Source organism: Caretta caretta, chromosome 2, assembly GCF_965140235.1.
Source record: "Caretta caretta isolate rCarCar2 chromosome 2, rCarCar1.hap1, whole genome shotgun sequence".
In the NCBI taxonomy this organism is placed as follows: domain Eukaryota; kingdom Metazoa; phylum Chordata; order Testudines; family Cheloniidae; genus Caretta; species Caretta caretta.
Window position 1 is genome coordinate 225,914,907 of NC_134207.1, and position 22,883 is coordinate 225,937,789.

The 22,883-nt window shown below is 41.3% G+C and overlaps 1 protein-coding gene across 5 annotated transcripts in view; it reads right to left on the reverse strand.

Moving 5' to 3' along the window:
- Window positions 1-22,883, reverse strand: part of CDK14 (cyclin dependent kinase 14) — a 503,511-nt gene that overhangs the window by 216,127 nt on the left and 264,501 nt on the right. For all 5 annotated transcript variants that reach the window (XM_048838104.2, XM_048838107.2, XM_048838105.2 and 2 more), the window contains one exon: window positions 14,143-14,266. In XM_048838104.2, coding sequence (XP_048694061.1) covers window positions 14,143-14,266 — 124 coding nt within the window. The remainder of the gene's footprint in view (window positions 1-14,142; window positions 14,267-22,883) is intronic.

Here is a 22,883-nt window from a genome sequence, read left to right on the forward strand (position 1 = left end):
AAATAGAATATATTTATGTTAGTGGATCCATTTAATCATTTCCTGTTAATAATCTTTTCCTTTGCACCTCAGTATCTTTGTTGTCTTTATATTAAACTCTTTTCTTTAATCCATACTATTTTCCCTTTAAAATATTCTTTAATTTCTATTTAGTTTGTGTATTTTTCTGTATAACAAATCTGCATAACTATTAATGCATTGCATTTTATTCACCATATATTTTAAATTGTTCCATAAATTGTCTTAAATAATACAGTGTTTTGTTAAAGGCTCTTTAAATAAAGGCTCATTAAACAAAAACTTAATCACAGCAGGATGACAAGGAGCTGAGAGCATTATGGAAGTCAAACAAGAGACCTTGATTCAAAAGCTTCATTGCCAGGCCCCTAGGATACTAAGTACATGAGCTCATTGGTGGAACAGATTTCAGAGTAGCAGCATGTTAGTCTGTATTCGCAAAAAGAAAAGGAGTACTTGTGGCACCTTAGAGACTAACAAATTTATCCGAGCATAAGCTTTCGTGAGCTACAGCTCACTTCATCGGATGCATTGGTGGAACAGTTTGCCATTTTTCAGGCCAGAGGCAAATTATATCACTGAAGAGATTGACTTAATGACCCACTTTTCAAAGGAGCTGAGCAACCACTGTTCTCACTGAAGTTAATGGAACTTGCAAGTGCTCAGTGACTCTGAAAAATCAGGCTACAAATTAAATTTTTAAAAACAAGAACATTTCAAGAGGGACAGAAAAAAGTACATTAAGGTATTTCTCTGTTTTATTTTGATTTTTAAGCTATTTCATTATGTTTGGGGTGTAATTTTATTGACTAATAAAACCTCACTTCTAGCTTTGCCAAAATGCCACTGCTTTACTTATAATTCTTCTCCCACTGGTCTGAGCACTTCACTCTTCCTTAAATCCTTTACTGGCTTCTTGTCTTACTAGGTGCATGCGGTATTTTGTCACCATAACCATACCAGAAGCACCCAATGCCGAATTTTAAGAAACTTAAGAAAGAAGGTGCAATATTTTAAATACTCTCTCAGTTCAATGCGATGAATAGGCCTGTTTTATAACAAGAGATGTTGTACAGTTCACTCTGCAATTTCTTGAGCTCTCAGACTAGGAAGGATCTTGGACCTGGTCAACCTCAGGCTCTGAAGAAAGTGGTGTTAGTCATTCTGTAGGTAACTACTGCTGACCTGGGGCAAAGGTGCTATAGTTTGGATGAAACCTAAATCCAAGTAATTAAAAGATAATTTTTGTGCAAGTGAAAGGGTATCCTGACCAAATACCAACTAGATAATTATAATACATTTCTCCTACCTAAAGGCTCAATACTAGTCCAACTAAAAATCAATGGGAGTTGGACTGGGCCCTACATTTCCCCCATCTGCTTTTAATTAGAGACATATTTGGTGAGTCATTCCCATCTCTAGCTACTTATTAGCATAGATAGGCTGTCACAGTGTACCACTGAGGTGGTTGTATTTTACTTGTAAGTGAGTAACCCTGTTCAGTCTAAGAAGCATGCTGAGTTTACTTATGGTAAGAGAAGTACATTATGAAGTACATTGCATTACTTATATCAACAGAGTGGAATTTTCTGAAAAGTTTAATTTCAACACCTTCAAAAAGCAGTCAGTGCAAACTGTCAAAAAATGTAACACGATGGCTAACTTGCCTAGCAGTTTTGTCTTGTACTCTGTTGAAGGGAAAGGCATTAACAGAGATGACCTTAGCAGAGCAAATTCAGCCTCAGGGTTTCCACAAAGACTTTGTATCCAGTTAGTAAAGTATTTTCCCATTCCAATTTCATGCCATAGAACTAACATGAATCCCCACTTGAGTCTGTCAGATGCTCTTTCAGAATCTAAAGTCACAATGGCAGTTTTCGTAAGCCTGTCTGAAAGATCAATATCACTATCAGATCTAAGAAATGATTAAGACTGAGGTTTACTATGCAATTACATAAGCTAGACCAATTTAGAGTAAGAGGTGTCAGCAAAGATATTGGACCAACAACTCCATCACATCCACCCCCTATCCCTCCGCTGCCCCCCTCAGCCTCCAATTACCACACACATTATGGGTCAGAAAGGCCTCAATGGACAATGTCTGGCATCACAGCAGGAAATCAGACCCTCCCCTGGCACTGATAATAGTATATGCTCTAGTCATTGGAAACTTTGATACCACCCATACACTCCTCTCTTTTCTCCTTCTCCACTACATGTCTCTTGTGGGCAGTATGCAAGGAGATCATGAGAACAGCATATGCTGCCATTTCTATTCTATCCTACATACTATTCTATATAGGTTTTTATAATGCGCTCATCACCCTAGTATCTGAGCGCCTTCCAATAATGCATTAAGCAACGTGACTACATGTCTATCACATGTTGTTTAGTATGATTTTTTTATTTTAAATATACATGTTGCTATGCTTATATTGGAGAAGGAAAGGACAAAGAAATCATCCTTGCACCGGCAGCAGAAAGTCGTGAGATTTGTGATAGTCCTTAGTTTCTGGGAGAGTTCATTCCAGAGCATCTCACCACCCACCGAGAAGGTTCTGTCTCTCACATGGATGAACTTAACTCTTATTGTTGAGAATTCCATTGTGCCAGGGAGTGCTGTCAACCACAGTCTTCATCTTGGAGCTGTAAACTGTCTTTTAGGTATCCTGGGCCCAGGCCATGGGGCACTTTGAAGGTAAGGAGCAAGACTTAAACTTGATTTCTATGGCAAGCCAGTGTAGAGACTGGAGGACTGGTGTGATGTGATCATGAAGTCTCTGTCACTGTGGAGATGCGCAGCAGTATTTTGTATCAGTTCGAGTTTACTAAGTACTGAGGGTTTCATTCTGAAGTATGCTACATTGCCATAGTCCAGCCAAGAGGTGAAAAAGGCATGATAAGTGAGGCCAGGTCTTCATCCACTAGGATGAGACAGTCTCCAAGCCAACCAGAGATGGCAGAAAGCATTACTCACACTATTGTGATGCGAGAGCTCAGTGCCTGTGAAGAACCCAAAAGTACACTCAGACTATGGACTGAACTGACCAATTGTGGATGTGAACCTTCAGTCAAAGACTGCACCGTGGCTGCAAACTCTTCAAAATACTTTCCTCTGGACACCCAGCATCATCTCGGCTTCGGTTCAGCTTCAGTCAGCTGTTCTTTATCCATAAGCTGATCTTATTCAAGTGCACAGGGTCATTTTGGCAGACCAGCAAAATGCCTGGACCACTACAGATAATTGGAATATTGATTAGCATGCTTATGGCCAAAAGCAGCTAAATCAGTAGGTCTCAGCAGGCCTCTGCAACAGCCTTAGCACATCTAAGCAAGAAGTCAGGAGGGGAAGGATTGATGGGAGAGCCGACCCTGTGTCCTTCCTGATAAGATCTCTGTTGACATTGCTGAGGTATATGGTTTGGAAAAACAGGAAATTTATCTATATCTGCCCTTTGGGATGTGTTTATCAGGGCCCTCAGGACATCTGTCTAATTAATGGTTTGGGGAGACCTCTTGCTTAAACTTTGAAGTTGTTTGGTTAAAAAGTTTTTTTTTTATTGACATATTTTTGTTACTCTAACCCATTAAATAAGGAGAGAAAGTTAAGTGTCTCTTTTAGGGACACTTCAGGGACACAAATTAGGGTCCCCAACAGCAGCTAAAAGATGCGCCAACCAGACAGTTGTCATTCCACTCAAAGACTGCTCCAGACCTCAGTAACTATTGATTTTGGGGGTATTTTACTAACCTGTTGAAGATGTGTGTAAGTGCTTGATATTAAAATAAAGCGTAGCTTTAAGTGAAAGCACTCTTGTATTGTACTGTTTGTGTTAGCCACTTATCAGTCAGACAGCAACGTTTCCACTGATTTATTTCCTGCCACCGCCTCATGAAGAGCAATAGTTACCAAAAACTTTGGGTTTTAAGAACCACAGTAACACAAGCACTGGAACATCTTGGTTTTAGTGGTGTGGTTATATATGGTGAAGGAAAGATAGAGCTGTTTGTCATTTCCATATTGCTGTCACTTGAGTCCATGTCATCTGACCAGTTCACTTAGTGTTTATATGTAGATTTTGAAAAACACCAGAAAGAATATCCTGCGGAAAGAAGCCACTGCCCATCAGTAATCTCAGCCCAAGGCTACCCAAATCAGAGAATTAAAAAGCATTTTCCTCACTGCTCTGTCACCCTGGAAAAGTATTTGACCAGCATGCCAACCTGTCCAAGCCTCTCTGGCCCTCCACCTCCACAGTCCTTATTGCCAGAAAGTTCACTCCCACCCCACAAGACACTAGGTTTTGGGCTCCTATCAGCCAAGTGGGTTCCTTGACTGTGGCCTCCTTATTCCCCAGCTGGCTCTAGAGAATGGGGAATTCTCACTAACTTCATGCAGTGCACAAGAGGCCACAGAATCACAGATGTAGGGATGAAGGGGACCTTGAGAAGTCTGTGCTAAGTCCAGCCCCCTGCACTGAGGCAGGACCAAATGTACATAGACCATCCCTAACGTGTTTCTCCAGCCTGTTCTTAAAAACCTCCAAAGATGGTGATTCCACAACCTCTTTTGGAATCCTATTCCAGAGCTTAACTACCCTATAGTTGGAAAGTTTTTCCTAATAGCTAACTGAAATCTCCCTTGATGTACATTAAGCAAGTATCCTACCTTCAGTGAACAGGAGAAAAATTGATCACTCTCCTCTTTTTGTAACAACCCTTAACATATCTGAAGACTTATCAGGTCTCCCCTCAGTTTTCTTTTACGCATGACTCAACATGTCCAGTTTTTTTTAATCTTTCCTTTTCTAAAACTTTCATTTTGTTGTTGTTCTCTGGATTTTCTCCATTTTGTCCACATCTTTCTTAAAGTGTGACACCCAGAACTGGATACTATACTCCAGCCAAGGCCTCACTGATGCAGAGTACAGTGGGACAGTTACCCCCACCCATGCCTTATATAAGGCACCTAACACCACACACCAGAACAACATTAGTCTTTTTCACAACTGCACCACATTGTTGACTCATTTTTAATTTGTGATTCACTATAACTCCCACCTCCTTTTCAGCAGTACTGCCACCTAGAGAGTAATTCCCCATTTTATAGTTTTGCATTTGATTTTTCCTTCCAAAGTGTAGTATTTTGCACTTGACTTTAGTGAATTTCATCTTGTTGATTTCAGACCAATTCTCCAAGTTGTCAAGGTCATTTTGAATTCTAATTCTGTCCTCCAAAGTGCTTACAACCCCTCCCAGTTTGGTGTCACACACAAATTTTATAACCACACTCTCCACTCCATTATCCAAGTCACTAATGAGAATGCTGACAAGTACTGGATCTAGGACTGACCCCTATAGGGCCCCACTTGTATGCTCTCCCAGTTGACAGCGAATCATTGAGTATAGTCCTTCAACCAGTTTTGTACCACCTTCAAGTAATTTCATCTGCACCATATTTCCCCAGTTTTGCTTATAAGAATGTCATGTTGGGACTGTGTCAAAAGGCTTACTAAAATTAAGATATGTCACATCTACCACTTCCCCCTATCCACTAGGCCAGTAACCCTGTCAAAGAAGGAAATTAAGATTGTTTGACATGATCTGACAAATCCATGTTGACTATTACTTATAACCTTACAATGCTTAAGGTCCTGATAAACTGATTGGTTAATTTTTTCCAGTATCTTTCCAGCTATCAAAGTTAGGCTGACTGGGCTATAATTTCTCAAGTAGTCTTTGTTCTCCTTTTTAAAGATAGGTACTATGTTTGCTCTCTCTCAGTACTCTGCGGCCTCACTCATCCTCCATGAGCGCTCAAAGATAAATTGCTAATGTTTCTGAGATTGCTTCAGCTAGTTCCTTAAGTTCTGGGGTGAACTGCATGAGGCCCTGAAGACTTAAATACAGCTAACTTATTTAAATATTCCTTACCCTGTTTTTCCTACTTTGGCTTGTGTTCCTTCCCCCTTGTTAATATTAATTGTGTCAAATATCCAGTCACAATTTACCTTTGCAGTGAAGACTGAAGCAAAACAGACATTAGACACCTCTGTGAGATGCCAGCTTTCACTCCCTAACCCGTAATAACCCATAATGGGGAGAAAGAGGCACTATAATTCATGCATATGTTGTCCTTCCTCTCCCACCCAATCATCATAATCTCATAACAAAAATTCCAGACAACATGTAGGTTGCCAATAGAGCCCTGACAATGCTTGTTCTTCCAAAGGAATTATGACAGATGCAAAAAGGAGGAATGAAATATTGTTGAAAAAACGGGAAGCTTTGAAGACATTAAAGCTATTTCACACACTCAGTAGAGCTCAGCAAAACAACCTTATTGTCTCTGTATCGTCAACAACCCAATGTAACAGGTTCTTGGGCACCAGGATGATCTCTTGTATCAATATCTTAAAGAACTGATACTCTGTGGGCTATTGACACAGTAAAGCATAACAGTGTATGGTGTCTATGCACATTTACAGAATCCATTATCTGGGGATCATATACATTATCCTATAAAGACAATTTCCTTCTGGGGATGTTTATTGAGAAGAAAAAACTATTTTCTTAGCTCTGGTCTATGCTGGAGGGGTGTGGGGGATCGATCTAAGTTATTCAACTTCAGCTACGTGAATAATGTAGCTAAAGTTGACGTACTTAGATCAACTTACCCATGGTGTCTTCACTGCGGTGAGTCGACTGCTGCCACTCCCCCTGTTGACTCCACTGCGCCTCTTGCGGCGATGGAGTACAGGAGTCGACGGGAGAGCGCTCGGGGGTCGATTTATCAAGTCTAGACTAGACGCAATAAAGCGATCCCCGCTGGATCGATCGCTGCCCGCTGATCTGGCGGTAATGAAGACATACCCTTAGGTTAAATAACTTAGCTTCTCATTTTAACGGTAAACTAGATGGTATTACTCTGGTCCCTTGTGACATTTCCAAGCACACGCTCTCCACAGTAAAAATCTCCATGAAATTTCACAGAAACATTCTTGGTCTATGTACAGCATCCAGTTTTTAAACCGCATCTCCATTGAGCATAACTCTCACAAACCCCAAACCTTTTAGCTCATGCTATCTATTATTAATCAACCTCTATGTCTTTAAGGATGTTCTCAAGGTTTAATCATATTTATTTGAAAATTTTTCTTTTATTGATCATTAATAAACCCCTGAAAATTTAAAACAGGACCTCCTCCATGCAGATGACCCAGGCCTCCTACAGGTTCCCATACATCTTCACAGACCCTGAGGGACCCAAAGGGTTTGAGTGAAAAATTTCTGGGGAAACTTCACCTCCCAATGAAGAATTCAGGAAAATTTCCATGAAGATCTCCTTGTGCAGATTTTTTCCCCCAAAATCCACTCCCACAGAAGATAATGATCAGTCCCAAGAACTTCAGGGACAAATACTGAGTTTCTGACCACCAATACTCGTACTCTTTGGAGTAATCACACATAGCTCAGACCTCCCAGGAGGACAGTTCAAAGCTGTCATTTCTAACTGTGATCTTTCGAACGTAAGAGAAGAGCATACAACTTTAAACAAGAACTCCATTTAATATGTAATCTCAAAAATCCACAACACTAGATATTTCTCCATCTTTGACAATTACAATAAAGCCGGCAATATTTTATTGTTCTGGTCTATTTCTATTTCAATATTGTATTTTGTATTTGTATTTTACAGCCCTTCTTCTCAAATGCTTAGATTTTCATAGCCACACACTATCTTGGCAACAAAAATAATAATAATCAGCTGTTGTGCTTGCAGCCAGGGCCTAAAATAACTTGTAAAAGTCAGTGTACATACTAAAGAGAATGAAGTGTCAATTACAAGCAGTGACTACACAGCAGGCATCTGTACTCTACAGTAATTGCACAATCCAAAATACAGCCCACGCTCCAGGAGCCTCCAACTTCTCTCATCTGAAGGTCTGTTCATCAGAATCCTATCAGCACAAGTAATTGCTGTTCCCTGGTGCTGCACCAGGAAAGCTGGTCCCAGGGAAGCTTCATCAGCAAGCAAACACCTGAAATTGAATTCCTGGTGGCATAGGTATATCAATCTATTGGAATAATAGGACAACAGCCCCACTAATACTTTGGCTAATTTTTCCCACAGCCACACAAGTTGATAAAGTTATATGATTCCAAGCTAAAGCTAAACTTTCACTGTTTTCTACACCCATGCTGGGTGGGATTTTCAGTACACTAACAGCTGAGGGCAGCGTGCCTATTCTCAAAGGCATTGTGCATGCTTTTAATTTTTCATTGGGCAGTTTTACATAACTATATTTTTGAGGCATACTGGTATAGATTATTTCCTCATTTTAACCACTTTTATACTTATAACACCATTGACTTCCCAAGTTACTCCTGATTTACACCAACAACTAGGAGAAGAATCATATGGATTGCTTACACTTTTAATAAAGATAACATTAGTAAATAATAGCTTTTAAAAATTCAGAGTTCTGTATACTGTAATTTAAGTCAGTATGTAACTGGCACAGATGTGATTTGGTTTAAGGTTACAGAACACTCATTTCCCCTGTAATACCCCAACCCCTCATCTGGATCTTTGCTTTCTAGATGACAGAGTAGGACCAAACATAAAATATGAAACTAGTATGGCTCTAATCAGCTGGTCAGCAGATACTATGGTAACAGGCATGGTACGAAAACCTTGATAGAACAGATTGGTTGAATTAGTCACTTGAAATCTAGGAATCAGATTTTCAAAAGTGTTCAGAATTGCTTAATTCTCCCCCCATTGAAGTCAATTCCGAGGCAGTGTTTGCCCAATGCTGAGAACTTTTGAAAAACCCACCCTATGTCTTCTACATGAAAACCGAACAAGAAAGTGTCTGCAATACTTCAATGCTTATTTCCTTTCAAAGTCTTTGAAGCACTGTTTTCTTGTGAAAGTCTATGAGGAGACACTTTCCTACATTAATTTGAAACGTAATGGTAACTGAAATATCATTATTGTTATGTTGCTTTAACATACAGCAAAAGTGAAGGGTTTCATAAAGTGTCCATATAATAAACAATATAGATCATGCACTTATTGACTAGGCAAAAAATCTGATCATATCTACTTCTGGAGGGGAAAGTATGCCATTTTTAGGGTTCTCTCTTTTAGTATGTGCTTCTATCAGATATTGCACAATCATTTGACACTGTCTATAGTTGAGATAAATATGTTTATTCTGAGAAATACTGCAGCTTTCAAAATTTCTGCAGAATGACATCACCAAACAAAACTGATCAGTTTTTCAACACACCAAAAGCAATCCTGTGTAAAGGCTAAACAAACGTATATGCAAATACAGGAGGCTTAAGATATACAAATAGCTAAGTGAAGAAATTGTGAACGGAGGCCAAAGGAAATTAGCCAGGAAGTTTGATTTCTTTGTATGGTGGGTAGCTTAAAACAAATGGTGGTATTCTTTTCAATTTGTAATTGAAAATGGCTCTATTCATTAAAGGTTTAGCACCTTGTTTCTACTTAGAGGACAGCTTGGGAAAAAAAAAAAGCTTTAAATCAAATTCACACACAAGATCAAAATTAATTCTTGCTCTTATTTAATCATTTCACAGGGAGAACTCCTAGCATATTTTAATATTTCTTAGAATTTATATTAGTTTTAGAATAGAAAGAAAAAGAGTTTACTTCTTGTCTACTTTGTGTAGCAACAATTATTTTAGACATATTCTTCCATCTCATACAATGTCATGAAAGCAATTTTTTATACTTTATCAATTTTTAATTTGATACAGTCTCTGGTCTGTTTTCCCTTTTCCTTTGATTGCTGGGTCTCTCTTCTCATAAATGCTCTTTCCATAGGCACAATACAAAAGCAATCCTCCCTTGGTTACTTCTTTGCTTTGAAGAATTACACACACATAAGAGTATCAACATCTGGGAACTCTCCACAGCTTAAAAAAAAATAAAAAAGGTTGTGTCTACAGTTACTCAAAGATTCCAGCTCAGCGGCAATGTGATGCACTAGCAAGCAGGAGTGCTTTTTCCTTCAGCATGTTTACCCAAGAACAATGATCTACCAAAGCCAACTTCTGAGTATTTGATATCTTACGCAGAGGGAATAAAATAAACCTGAGACTGAATTAAAAACTAGGGCTGCACTGTTGATTTTTGTAAACTTATGAAACCAAACTCTGAAGGTCTTCTCTTCTGGGACTGAAAGGCCGTTAGACTAAGATTTTATATTTAATTACACTGGCAAAGTCAATCCTGTCTCTGACACAAGCTCATTTCTCCTCGACTTCTCTTCTAATTTGAAAAAAGCCCCCTAATGTGTTGTCATTAATCCAAAATATAATTTACACAAATTTCCCTCCCAAGAACCTTCTAGAGAAGAAGTAGCCTGGGGGAGGTAGAGCTTCAACAGCAAAAAGGTTTCATTTTATGTCTTTGGTAGAAGAGTGTCATTTATTTTGTATAATTGCATACTATTATAAAAAGAGAGGGATATTGGTCTTCTCATTTCCCATGCCGTCAGTGAAAGGGGTCATGACCCTCCAGCCATTTGCCTCATAGTTTTTAATTTTTCATCTTGATTTTCTGGAGGGAAATTTAACCCGTCTGGTTTTCCATTTCACAAGGTCATGAGCCATGAGGGAAAAAATAACTTGGAAAAATACAGACTTATAATCTTCTCTCAATATGTCAGTTATAGAGTATTACATAGATTTTTTTGGTTAATCAAGACAAACATAAGGGATTAAAAATTCTCCCTGACACCACCATACTGCAATTGAAATATGGGCGCTGAATATTGTAAGGACTTTTTCATTTACATGTATTATCTCTACCTGTTCTTCATTTATAGACTGTGCGCTTTCAAAGTAACACTGTATGCAAGCCTTACATGCGAGCCCTGATTTCTTGTCAACACAAAGAGGTGAAACGCTGGCCCCACTGAAGTCAATGGAAGTTTTGCCATGGACTGCACTGGGGCCAGGATCTCACCAGAAATATGCAATTAGGGCATTTCCTTACCTGAGGGGGTGAAGGCTGGTAATACAGTGAAGTAATCTAGAAGTGCTCAAGTGGCCTGCTAGAAACTGGGAAGTCTCTCTTGTGATTTTGTGTTTCCAGTTCAATAAGACACTTACCAGAGGTGGTGAATTTTCTAAATTTTGATAACCTATTTGCTTGCTCTCTACCCCAAGGAGGAGGGTGTAACCTAGACCCAGTCTAGTGTATGCAAGGGGAATTTACAGGCTATTGCAGTTTTCAGCAAACATTGCTGACACTTTCTTTTTTTTTTTTTTTTAAATGTCCATAATTTTCTCCTATCCCTGATGTTTAGGAAGGTTTTTGGAGGATTATGTTCTGTGTGTTACAATGAGACATGTATAGTCAGTTCACGCCAACTATTCTGGCAGATCTATGCCTGTCAAACTGGACAAGTAGGATGTGCAGTGACTTCATAAACGGGAAAGGATTTCATTAGGCTCAGCTAAAACTTAAGCTGATTCCCACAGGCCGTGAACTGAAGTAATTTTTACATTTCTTATAATTTTTCATTTTTATTTAACCACCTCCCCCAACCTAACAAAGGTTCTTTTCAGATGAGAATTATATATTATTTATTTGTGTTACATAAAGCCTAGGGGTCACAGTCATAGACCATGACACTATTGTGCTAGGCACTGTACAAAGATATATGAAAGCCATTTCTTGCCCCACAGAGTTCATAATCAAAGTAATAACTACAAAGCCAGAAGTTTGAAACTACACCTGGGTTTCCTACTGTCATGTCAAAAAAATGTAGTTACTTACTTTTAAAAGTGGGAAAAGCCTGTTTCATTCTTGTTTAACTCAAAATGGCTGAATGGAATTTCTCAGTTTAAAAAACACCTCCACTAGTCACAGAGAATCATCAGTACAAAAGGAAAGTTAAGAGGGTCTGAAAAGTGGGATTAAAATGAAAACTGTTTGCAACTTTAACTATACTTTTCGCTACCAGCCAAAGCCACAGTATCATCAGAACCTTATGAGTGGAACTAGGCAAAAAAAATTTGGAAAATGGTAAATTTGCCAAAAAATGTACTGTTCAGGATATCAAAACTATTTATGAATTTAAGTCAAATTCAGTAAATAGTTTTAGCCAAAAAAACCCAAAAACAAAAAACATTTTTAAAAATTCTGAAATGTCAGAATGTTTCATTCAGCCAGAACAATATATTTGTGATTTTTCATTTTGTGAAGAAAAACAAAACACCATACCGTTAGCTCAAAACTAACCAATTTTTTTTCCTGATTTTCAATTGGGTTACTGAACCAAAAAATCAGCTATTTTGTCAACTCTACCCTTGAGCTGTTTAGATTCTTTTAAGACTATAACTCAAGTTACTTTCATATCATCCTTGGATCTCTGTATATTTAACAGATACGGCAAAACCAGCAATTTCAATAAAGAAAATAAGTCACCTCAAATGACACATATTTCATCAGACAGCTACTGCATATTTCACTGCAAGCATAAATACCTAATGATTCCCCTATGTTTCATGAATTTCTCTAAGAAATGGAATTTTATTCTACAATGTATCATCCTGGAGAGCAGGGGTCTTCAAATTTTCTTTTAAAAAAGCAATTCTTGTTCAAATCTTGTAGCATCCTCCAAGTATTAAAAAATAGCAACAGAAAATGGTGAGTAAGGCTATACATGACTGGTTTCTGATATTGTTTCTTTAAGCTGCTTCACAATCTACAGACTAATCAAATTTATGTGAACTGCGATCAAATGAAGCTCGATTTCTTTCCCCAGCACATTAAGCACACACACACAGCTGCTACTCACAGTAACTTTAATTACAGACAAAATCACCATTAAATTACTAGTGAAATTGTCAATTAGCATGTAAGGTACCCTCACTACACTTGGTAAATAGAATGGGAAGCCCAGAGTATAGAGCGAGCTTTAAAAAAAAAAAGGCACCTCAAGAAGCTGATGGGCCACATTCTCATCTGGCGTAGGCTGATGTAGTACCACTGAAGTGGACGGAGTTATGCTGATTTTCATTAGCTGAGAATCTGGTCCAGAGTAAGATACTGAACTCCTCAAGCACTTCGTCAATATTTGGAAGTTTACACCTGATAAGCCAAAGTGTTTTTTTTAAGTCACCGAGAGTTGGTCTACACTAGGAACTTATGTTGGTATAACTACGTCACTCAGGGGTATAGAAAATGCACACCCCTGAGCAATGTAGTTATACCAACTTAACCCATGGTGTACAGAGCGCTATGTCTAGGTGTGGACTTCTCCGTTGATATAGCTACCTCCTCTGGTGGAGGTGAAGTACCTACACTAACAGCAGAAGCTCTCCCAGTGGCATAAGTAGCGTATTCACAAAGTGCAGCTGCGCTGCTGTAAGTGTAGACAAACCCCAAGAAAAGCATTACCATTTTCCACATCCACACTGGCACTATCCTTTAGAGGAAGAGGCACTGCTACAGTAACTGCTAGAAAAGGAGGGTTTTCAAGGAAGTGTTGAGAAGGGACATCTTTACAAGAAAGGGGTGAACAATGTCTCATACCGAGATGCTTTATAAAGAGTTGCCCAATGCCCAACAAGGGATCCACAATGGGTACCGAAATCAGTCCACATAATCCTTGTTTCTTCTAATCATCAGAAGAACATTACTGATTTCCTATTTCCTCAAGCCTCATTCAATTATTGGTCATTTCATGAAAGTTAAATCCTATTTCCAGATCATTATGTCCCCAGGACTACACACAGAAAGGATTGTCCACTAGACATGACCTGTTCATCGTTAGGCCTTTTCAAAGGTTCTCTCCTAACGTCTAAGTCTTAAGTTATGGAGATAACGAGAACTGAACTACTTGCAGTATTATCATCCCTTTCTAGTAGGATTTGGAGTATTTATTTATTTTCCACTCACTAGTTTTAATCAAATATTATGTTGACCATAATCAATTTCTTAGCTCTGGAGAAAAAATTACAATTATCTGCAATAAAGTAGGTGTGTCTAAGGAACAGGAAAAATCAATGAAACCATCTGTCTGACATTCCCACAACATTATAAAATAGACATTTAATTAACTGCTTTCCTACCAAAGTCTGCCAGCTTTAATTCCCCCGTGTCACTGATCAGAAGGTTCTGTGGTTTCAGGTCCCTGTGCAAAATGTAACGCTGGTGGATGTAAGACAGTCCTCGTAGTAACTGAAATAAAAATAACTGAAAAAGAGGGGGACAAAAAAATGACTTCTGTTAATATTTGTATGTAATGCACCAGATTTCTACACAATCTGCAGGGGATTTGTATTTTATGGTAACAATTTCTTATGGCTTCATCGTCATACAACTGCCCCCTCTCCAATTTTTTAAAACAGTTTTCAAATGTAAAAATAAGGAATATATTTTGCAGAAAACAATCTCCAATCCACAAACCCCACCGCTTCACACACTGAATTTACCTGATTTAAAACAACACAAGAATACTACTACAAGCAGAACGCTCAGTTTCTACCAAACTGTAATTATATTCCATTTATCCATATAGCCTTAGTGATTAGATGATAGCCTGGAGACAGATGTGTATCTGCACTAATTATAGGAAACAATAAGGTAGGGTGGTGGTGGGGAGACAGGACCAGGGAATGGGATAGAGGAGCTAAAACAAACAAAATATTAAGGGTATAAACAACTCTCTCTGCTTCTCCAAAATGATTTGCAAAGATGACGCAGGTAGGGTTTCCCCCCAAAAGTTTGATAGGAGTCAGCTGAGTTTTTTATTTTAAAAAAACCCAGTAACACAGGTTTCACTGAAATTGAGGCTATTTTCCATACACTAAAAGGTCTTTAAGGTAGGTTGAATTTGACACTCCTTGCCAGTGCCCATTTTAAACGTCCACCAGACTCTACAAATGCTTTAGTGTTTAGCTTTCCCTTTGTGCAGTTGTGCAATTTGCTCTTATGAAAAAGAGCTAGATGATTTTTTTCAGATTTTCATGCGTCTTCCGATAGGCCCTGCCACTAAAGGATGGCAAATCTCACCCCTTGTATTAACATACATCTGGTTTGTTGAATACAGATTTCGCAGAGGTTGTCTATGCATACACCTTTTTAAAAAAGCTATGTCTGCTTGGACACAAGCCCTTCCTGGTATTATAATTATTAGAAGAAATATTCTGGTTCCCACGAGGAAACGGCACTATCCCCTGTATTTTAGATATGCGAGGTTCACATGAGGTCATGGAAGAATTACTCTTTACCTATTAGTCAAGTACCTGGCAAATAAAGATGTCCTCCTGCAAGACTTGGGGATCCATACCACCAAACCCAAAGATTTGGAAAAAGTCAACGTAGGCACATTAATAGTCACTAATTAGCTAGCAACACAACCCCTACATTTATTTAAAGAGTATTCAAATGAGAAAACATACTAAATCAGGTTATGAAATCTGATTATAGAAGAGAATAAAGCCTGACATGAAAGGAACAGAAATGTCACATTACTCAAGTTGAAACAGATTTAGTTACATTCCATTCCCCCTCCCCCGCAAGTGCAGACACAATACTACTGTATGTTTTGCTATTTAGTCAGGGCACAAAGAGCCATATCAATCAGCTTCTTGCCCAGGTTCAGCTTAACAATGTGCTGAGGAAACGTAAGAGCAGTATACCGTAAAAAAAAAAAAAGCAGGAAAGTGATAAGTAACATACAGATTCCTTTGTGAATTAGTCTCTTAGCCCTGGTCTACACTATGAGTTTACGTCAAATTTAGCAGGGTTTTTAGGTAGATTTAACCCTGCACCCATCCACACAACAAAGCCATTTTTGTCGACTTAATGGGCTCTTAAAATCGATTTCTGTACTCCTCCCCAATGAGGGGATTAGCGCTGAAATCACCATGCCGGGTCGAATTTGGGTTAGTGTGGACACAATTTGACGGTATTGACCTCCGGGAGCTATCCTACTGTGCTCCATTGTGACCACTCTGGACAGCACTCTGAACTCAGACACACTGGCCAGGTAGACAGGAAAAGCCCCACAAACTTTTGAATTTCATTTCCTGTTTAGCCAGTGTGGCAAGCTGATCAGGATAGGTGACTGTGCAGATCTCATCAGCAGAGGTGACCATGGAGTCCCAGAATTGCAAAAGAGCTCCAGTGTGGACCAAACGGGAGGTACTGGATCCGACTGCTGTATGGGAAGACAAATCCGTACGATCAGAACTCTGTTCCAAAAGATGCCAAAATATTTGAAAAAATCTCCAAGGGCATGAAAGACAGAGGCTATCACCACGTGAAACTTAAGGAGCTTAGGCAAGCCTACCAAAAAACCCAAGAGGCCAACTCCCACTCGGGGTCAGAGCCCCAGACATGCCGCCTCTATGATGAGCCGCATGCAGTTCTAGGAGGTGCCCCTACCTCTGCCCCACCTCTGTATGTGGACTCCTGCACAGGGGGAGTCACACACAACAGGGATAAGGATTTTGGGGACGAGGAAGATGATGAAGAGTGGCAGGTTGAATATAGCGCATACCAGGCAAGTGGAGAAACCTTTCTCCCTGACAGCCAGGAACTGTTTATCACCATGGATCCAATACCCTCCCAACCTGGGCTCCCAGACCTTGAAGGCGGAGAAGGCAGCTCTAGTGAGTGTACCTTTGTAAATATAATACACGGTTTAAAAGCAAGCGTGTTTAATGATTACTTTGCCCTGAAGACTTGGGATGCATTCGTGGCCTGTACAGCTACCGGAAAAGTCTATTAACATGTCTGGGGATGGGGCAGAAATCCTCCAGGGATATCTCAATGAAGTTGTCCTGGAGGTACTCCCCTCCCAAAGCCTTTGCAAAAGGTTTCTGGGGAGGGCAGCCTTATTGCATCCTCCATGGTAGGACACTTTACCACGGCAGGCCAGTAGCACATAGTCTGGAATCATTGCATATGAAAGCATGGCAGCGTGTGGTCCCGGTGTTTGCTGGCATTCAAGCAACATCCGTTCTTTATCTCTCTGTGTTATCCTCAGGAGAGTGATATAATTCGTGGTCACCTGGTTGAAATAAGGGAATTTTATTCAGGGTACATTCAGAGGTGGCCGTTCCAGCTGGGCTGTTTGCTGAACAGAAATCATCCCCGCTGTTAGAGACGTGGTGGGGAGAGGGGTGAAGCGATCATCCCAGAGAATTGGGTGGGTGGGGGGGTTAGTTGGGTTTGTGCTGCACGTTAACCCGAAAACATCAGCCCGTCCTTTTAAATGGCGAATGTGTCTTTTTCAATTTTAAATCTCCCTTTTTTCCTTCCAAATCTGCAAATGTTTCAACGCTGCAACTAGCATCTCCGTCCCAGAGGCTAGCGTAGATAAGGCGGTGAAAAAAACACACTCGCGATGAAATGTTCTGAGCTCATGCAGTCCACTCAAACTGAAAGAGCCCAGCAGAATGCGTGGAGGCAGACAATGGCAGAGCCCAGAAAAGCACAAAATGAACACGAGGACAGGAGGGACGCGGGAGAGGACAGGTGGTGGGAGCAACAGGAAAGGTGGCGGCAACATGATGAGAGGAGGCAGGATACAATGCTGAGGCTATTGAAGGATCAACCTGATATGCTCCGGCATATGGTTGAGGTGCAGGAAAGGCACAGACCGCCACTGCAGCCCCTGTGTAATCAACCGCCCTCCTCCCTAAGTTCCATAGCCTCCTCACCCAGACGCCCAAGAACACGGGCGGGGGTGTTCGGGCCCCCAACCACTCCACCCCAGAGGACTGCCCAAGCAACAGAAGGCTAGCATTCAATAAGTTTTAAAGTGCAGTGTGGCCTTGTCCTTCCTTCCTCTCCCCCCTCTCCTACCCCTCATGGGCTACCTTGGCAGTCATCCCCCATTTTTCTGACGAATTAATAAAGAATGCATGAATTTTAAACAACAACGACTTTATTGCCTCTGCAAGCAGTGATCGGGGTGGAGGGGGGGAGAGGAGGGCAGTTGGCTTACAGGGAAGTAGAGTGAACCAAGAGGGCAGGTTTTCATCAAGGAGAAACAAACAGAACTGTCACACTGTAGCCTGGTCAGCATTGAAATTGGTTTTCAAAGCTTCTCTGATGCGCAGCGCGCCCTCCTGTGCTCTTCTAACCGCCCTGGTATCTGGCTGCATGTAATCAGCAGCCAGGCGATTTGCCTCAACTTCCCACCCTGCCATAAATCTCTCCCCCTTACTCTCACAAATATTGTGGAGTGCACAGCAAGCAGTAATAACAATGGGAATACTGGTTTCTCTGAGGTCTAACTGAATCAGTAAAAAGAAAAGGAGTACTTGTGGCACCTTAGAGACTAACCAATTTATCTGAGCATAAGCTTTCATGAGCTACAGCTCACTTCATTGGATGCATACTGTGGAAACTGCAGAACAGTATGCATCCGATGAAGTGAGCTGTAGCTCACGAGAGCTTATGCTCAAATAAATTGGTTAGTCTCTAAGGTGCCACAAGTACTCCTTTTCTTTTTGCGAATACAGACTAACACGGCTGTTACTCTGAAATGAGTCAGTAAACTGCACCAGCGTGCTTTTAAATGTCCTAATGCACATTCTACCACCATTCTGCACTTGCTCAGCCTGTAGTTGAGCAGCTCCTGATTACTGTCCAGGTTGCCTGTGTACGGCTTCATTAGCCATGGCATTAAGGGGTAGGCTGGGTCCCCAAGGATAACTATACGCATTTCAACATCCCCAGTGGTTATTTTCTGGACTGGAAAGTAAGTCCCTTGCTGCAGCTGTTTATACAGACCAGAGTTCCTGAAGATGCGAGCATCATGCACCTTTCCTGGCCATCCCACGTTGATGTTGGTGAAACGTCCCTTGTGATCCACCAGTGCTTGCAGCACCATTGAAAAGTACCTCTTTCGGTTTATGTACTGGCTGCCTTGGTGGTCTGGTGCCAAGATAGGGATATGCGTTCTGTCTATGGCCCCACCACAGTTAGGGAATCCCATTGCAGCAAAGCCATCCACTCTGACCTGCACGTTTCCCAGAGTCACTACCCTTGATAGCAGCAGCTCAGTGACTGCATTGGCTACTTGGATCACAGTAGCCCCCACAGTAGATTTGCCCACTCCAAATTGATTCCCAACTGACCGGTAGCTGTCTGGCATTGCAAGCTTCTGGAGGGCTATCGCCACTCGCTTGTGAACTGTGAGGGCCGCTCTCATCTTGGTATTCTTGAGCTTCAGGGAAGGGGAAAGCAAGACAAAGTTCCATGAAAGTGCCCTTACATATGTGAAAGTTTCGCAGCCACTAGGAATCATCCCACACCTGCAAAACTATGTGGTCCCACCAGTCTTTGCTTGTTTCACGGGCCCAGAATCGGTGTTCCATGGCATGAGCCTGCCCCATTGCCACCAGGATGGCCAAATTGCCGGGGCCTGTGCTTTGAGAGAAGTCTGTGTCCATGTCCTCATCACTCTTGTCACTGTGCTGCCATCGCCTCCTCGCCTGCTTTTGCAGGTCCTGGTTCTGCATATACTGCATGATAAAGCGTGAGGTGTTTACAATGCTCATAACTTCTGCAGTGATCTGAGCAGGCTCCATGCTTGCCATGGTATGGCGTCTGCAAGAGAGCAGAATGGCAGCGGAAGCGGTCATTCAGTGATGATGGTTTGCAGACCTACTGCACCATCTGCTGCCAGGACACAACAGCTGAGCGGGCTGCACGCTTGCTGTGTTATGGTGAGACAAAAGCAGCCGAGCAGAGTTGCAGCGGAAGCGGCCCTGGGGGACCACCAGGAGAGCAGTGGCAGCAGAAGCAGTGGCTGACGACCTGCAAGGTGGATTCATGAGAGCAGGAGAGTAGAGTTGCAGCGGAAGCAGGAGCCCATGAGAGACAACATGGAGAAATTCGCTATCGAGACAAGAGCAGGAGAGCAGAGTGGCAGCGGAAACGGTGGTTCGATGACGACGGTTAGCAGTCCTACTGCACTGTCTGCTGAAAGCAGTATGGCGCCCGCATAGAAAAAAGGCACGAAACGATTGTCTGCCTTTGATTTCACGGAGGGAGAGGCGACTGACGACATGTACCCAAAACCACCCGCGACAATGTTTTTGCCCCATCAGGCATTGGGAGCTCAACCCAGAATTCCAATGGGCAGCAGAGACTGTGGGAACTGTGGGATAGCTACCCACAGTTCAACGCTCCAGAAGTTGACGCTAGCCTCAGTACTGTGGATGCACTCTGCTGACTTAATGCGCTTATTGGGGACACACACAATCGACAGTATTAAAATCGCTTTCTAAAAATCGATTTCTATAAATTCAACTTAATTTCATAGTGTACACATACCCTAAGGTGCCACAAGTACTCCTCGGTTTTTTTTTGTGAATTGTAGTGAGCATGGAATTTGTGGTGCATAAAAACCATTTTTAGGGCAGGAAGTAAAACTGGCTTTCATTATGGCCTTAGAATTTAGATTAGGTATTATCAAATGGCTTCCCAATAATTTTTGAATACAAAAATGCGAAATAGGGCCAGTTTACGCAACCATCCAAGAGGTATTTGACCACAAAGATGGATTTTAAGTGTGCAAAGAAACCACAAGCATTTCAGATTACTAGAACACTATGATACCAAGAATTCATATATAATACTTTAGTTCAACTGCCTTTAAGGCAACGGATCAAAATGATCTTATGTGCTATGTCCAAATAGGAAACAAAACAATACAACTTCACAATGAACGAAACATAATGAATTACAGGCTCTCTGAGAACAGAGTTGGAAAAAAAAACCTCTTAGCTTTATTCAGCCCTCAAACATGTAGTTTTCATGATAACTTCCATGACTAAGCTAATTAATTTTCTTGCATAAATTACTATGGTCTTAATTGTCCTGGGGAGCGGAGGGGGGAAAAACAGTGGGAGAAAAAAAGCCCACCGGAAACTTTATAAGGTGAACCATGTTGCATTTTCCCCCTTCTTTCCTGAAGGGAAGATTTTTGTAATCTTGGCCCGAGGAAGGACTTCAAAATGGGGCTCTAGAAACAGAAAACCAGTAGTGTCATGGAAAATAGGCAAAGCTTCACCACATGCCTTTATGCCACTGGCCCTTTCCACCTCCTTCTGAACCCATCTGCACAAGACCCCCACCCATGGGGAGCAGAAGCCCTGATGTGGAGTTAGTGCCACCTGGATAACCATTAACTCCCACCTAAATTTCTGATCAGATATCAACTAGGTTAGGAGGGTTATGTGCCACTTATAGCGGTCATTCCTCCCTCTTTACCCTCTCCCACCTGCAATATTCTCAATTCTAATTGTCATGGAGCCTCAACCTGGTGGTTTGTGAGAGGGACTCTGAGGAGTATGCAGCTGAAACAATGACTCCTCCTAGCTCTGCCAGAATCTTTAGCTCTCTCCCACTCGTGTAAGCAGAGGGGACCCTACAAATCTATGTGCTTAAGTTCTTCTGTCAATAAAAAGGTAAACAAGTCAAGTTCTGTGGACACTATGGACCTATTCACGTACCTGCTGTAGTCAATGGCAAATCTCTTATTGACTTCAATGGGCAGAAGGATCAAGCTGTGTATGGGGATGGAGACGGGAGTGGAATTACAGAGACAATAAATGGGACTTGTCCTGACATGTTATTAGTAAAACAAAAAGTGGTATCAAATAAACCAGGCTGCAGGACTGTCAAATAACCTGCAATTATGAGACTATGACATCATGCTGTGGAGGTAGCGTATAATTAGCAAGAACTGAGGTTTTAGGCATTTTGAAACATTGTGACAGTGAATGAATAAGTTAGAGGAGTGGCAGAAAGTGGCAAGAGAAGGAGAACAGAAGTAGGCTCAGTTGAAGTTATTTTTATTTTTTAGCTGTCAGTCTTTGGAAAGGGCTAATGTTACATGATGATGATGATCAATAATCTTTAAAACCTTCCAGTTACAAAGTTTGAAAAGTGGCATTTGAGACCTTTCCTTATTTAATACATCCGTTAAAGAAGCACATTCTTGCGATAACAGTTATACTGTCTGAACTTTCATCAGAGTAGTTGGTTTTCAAGAGGGGGCTGCATGCAGGCCATATCTATTCAGAGATATTAAAAGGTATTAGCCATGTTTAAAATATAAGAGAAAGAAGCACAAAATGTTAACATCTACAAGAGACAAAACCAGATATCGCTGCTCTCCGTGTAAGGCCTGGACCATTCTCCCCAGTGTTCACAAACAAGGCCTGATCCAAAGCTCAGTGAAGACAATGGGAAGATTCCCATTGACTTCAATGGGCTTGCATCAAGCCATCACAGCAGGCTGTCCATGTGCAGATCTCAGCTGCCTCCACAGCACTGGTCCCTCCCTCCAGACCCCACAGAAAGTTTATTGGATCCAGGGTACATGCTCATGGGGGGGTAGGGGCTGGACAGGTTGATGTGGAAGAAGTTTGCTGTACTGGGGGTGCAGGAATGCACATCATCCCTCTCCCACATAGATTCTCCAGACAAGACAGTGCAACATGAGGCTCTATTACCTTTTCCACAGACCATCTCTTGGGCAGGGGAGGAGCCCAAGACGACTTGGGCCTTGCAGTGCCTCAGGAGACTACAAGAGACCAGAGCTGGTGCAGATGCACAAAGGATTTGCCAGGTTTATAGGTTAGCCCTGCAGTCCTTTCTATGGGGATAGGAGGACTTTCTCTGGATGAGATGACATGGAGGGATCTGTATCAGAGCTCCCTCCTGTGTGTTTTACTGCAGGAGGGGATGATCTGGCCTCGAATGAGTACGCAGAGAGCTGTGTAGAAGCTTTCATTCTACAGAACACACACAGGTCCAAATCCTAGCCTCACTTTATCAACAG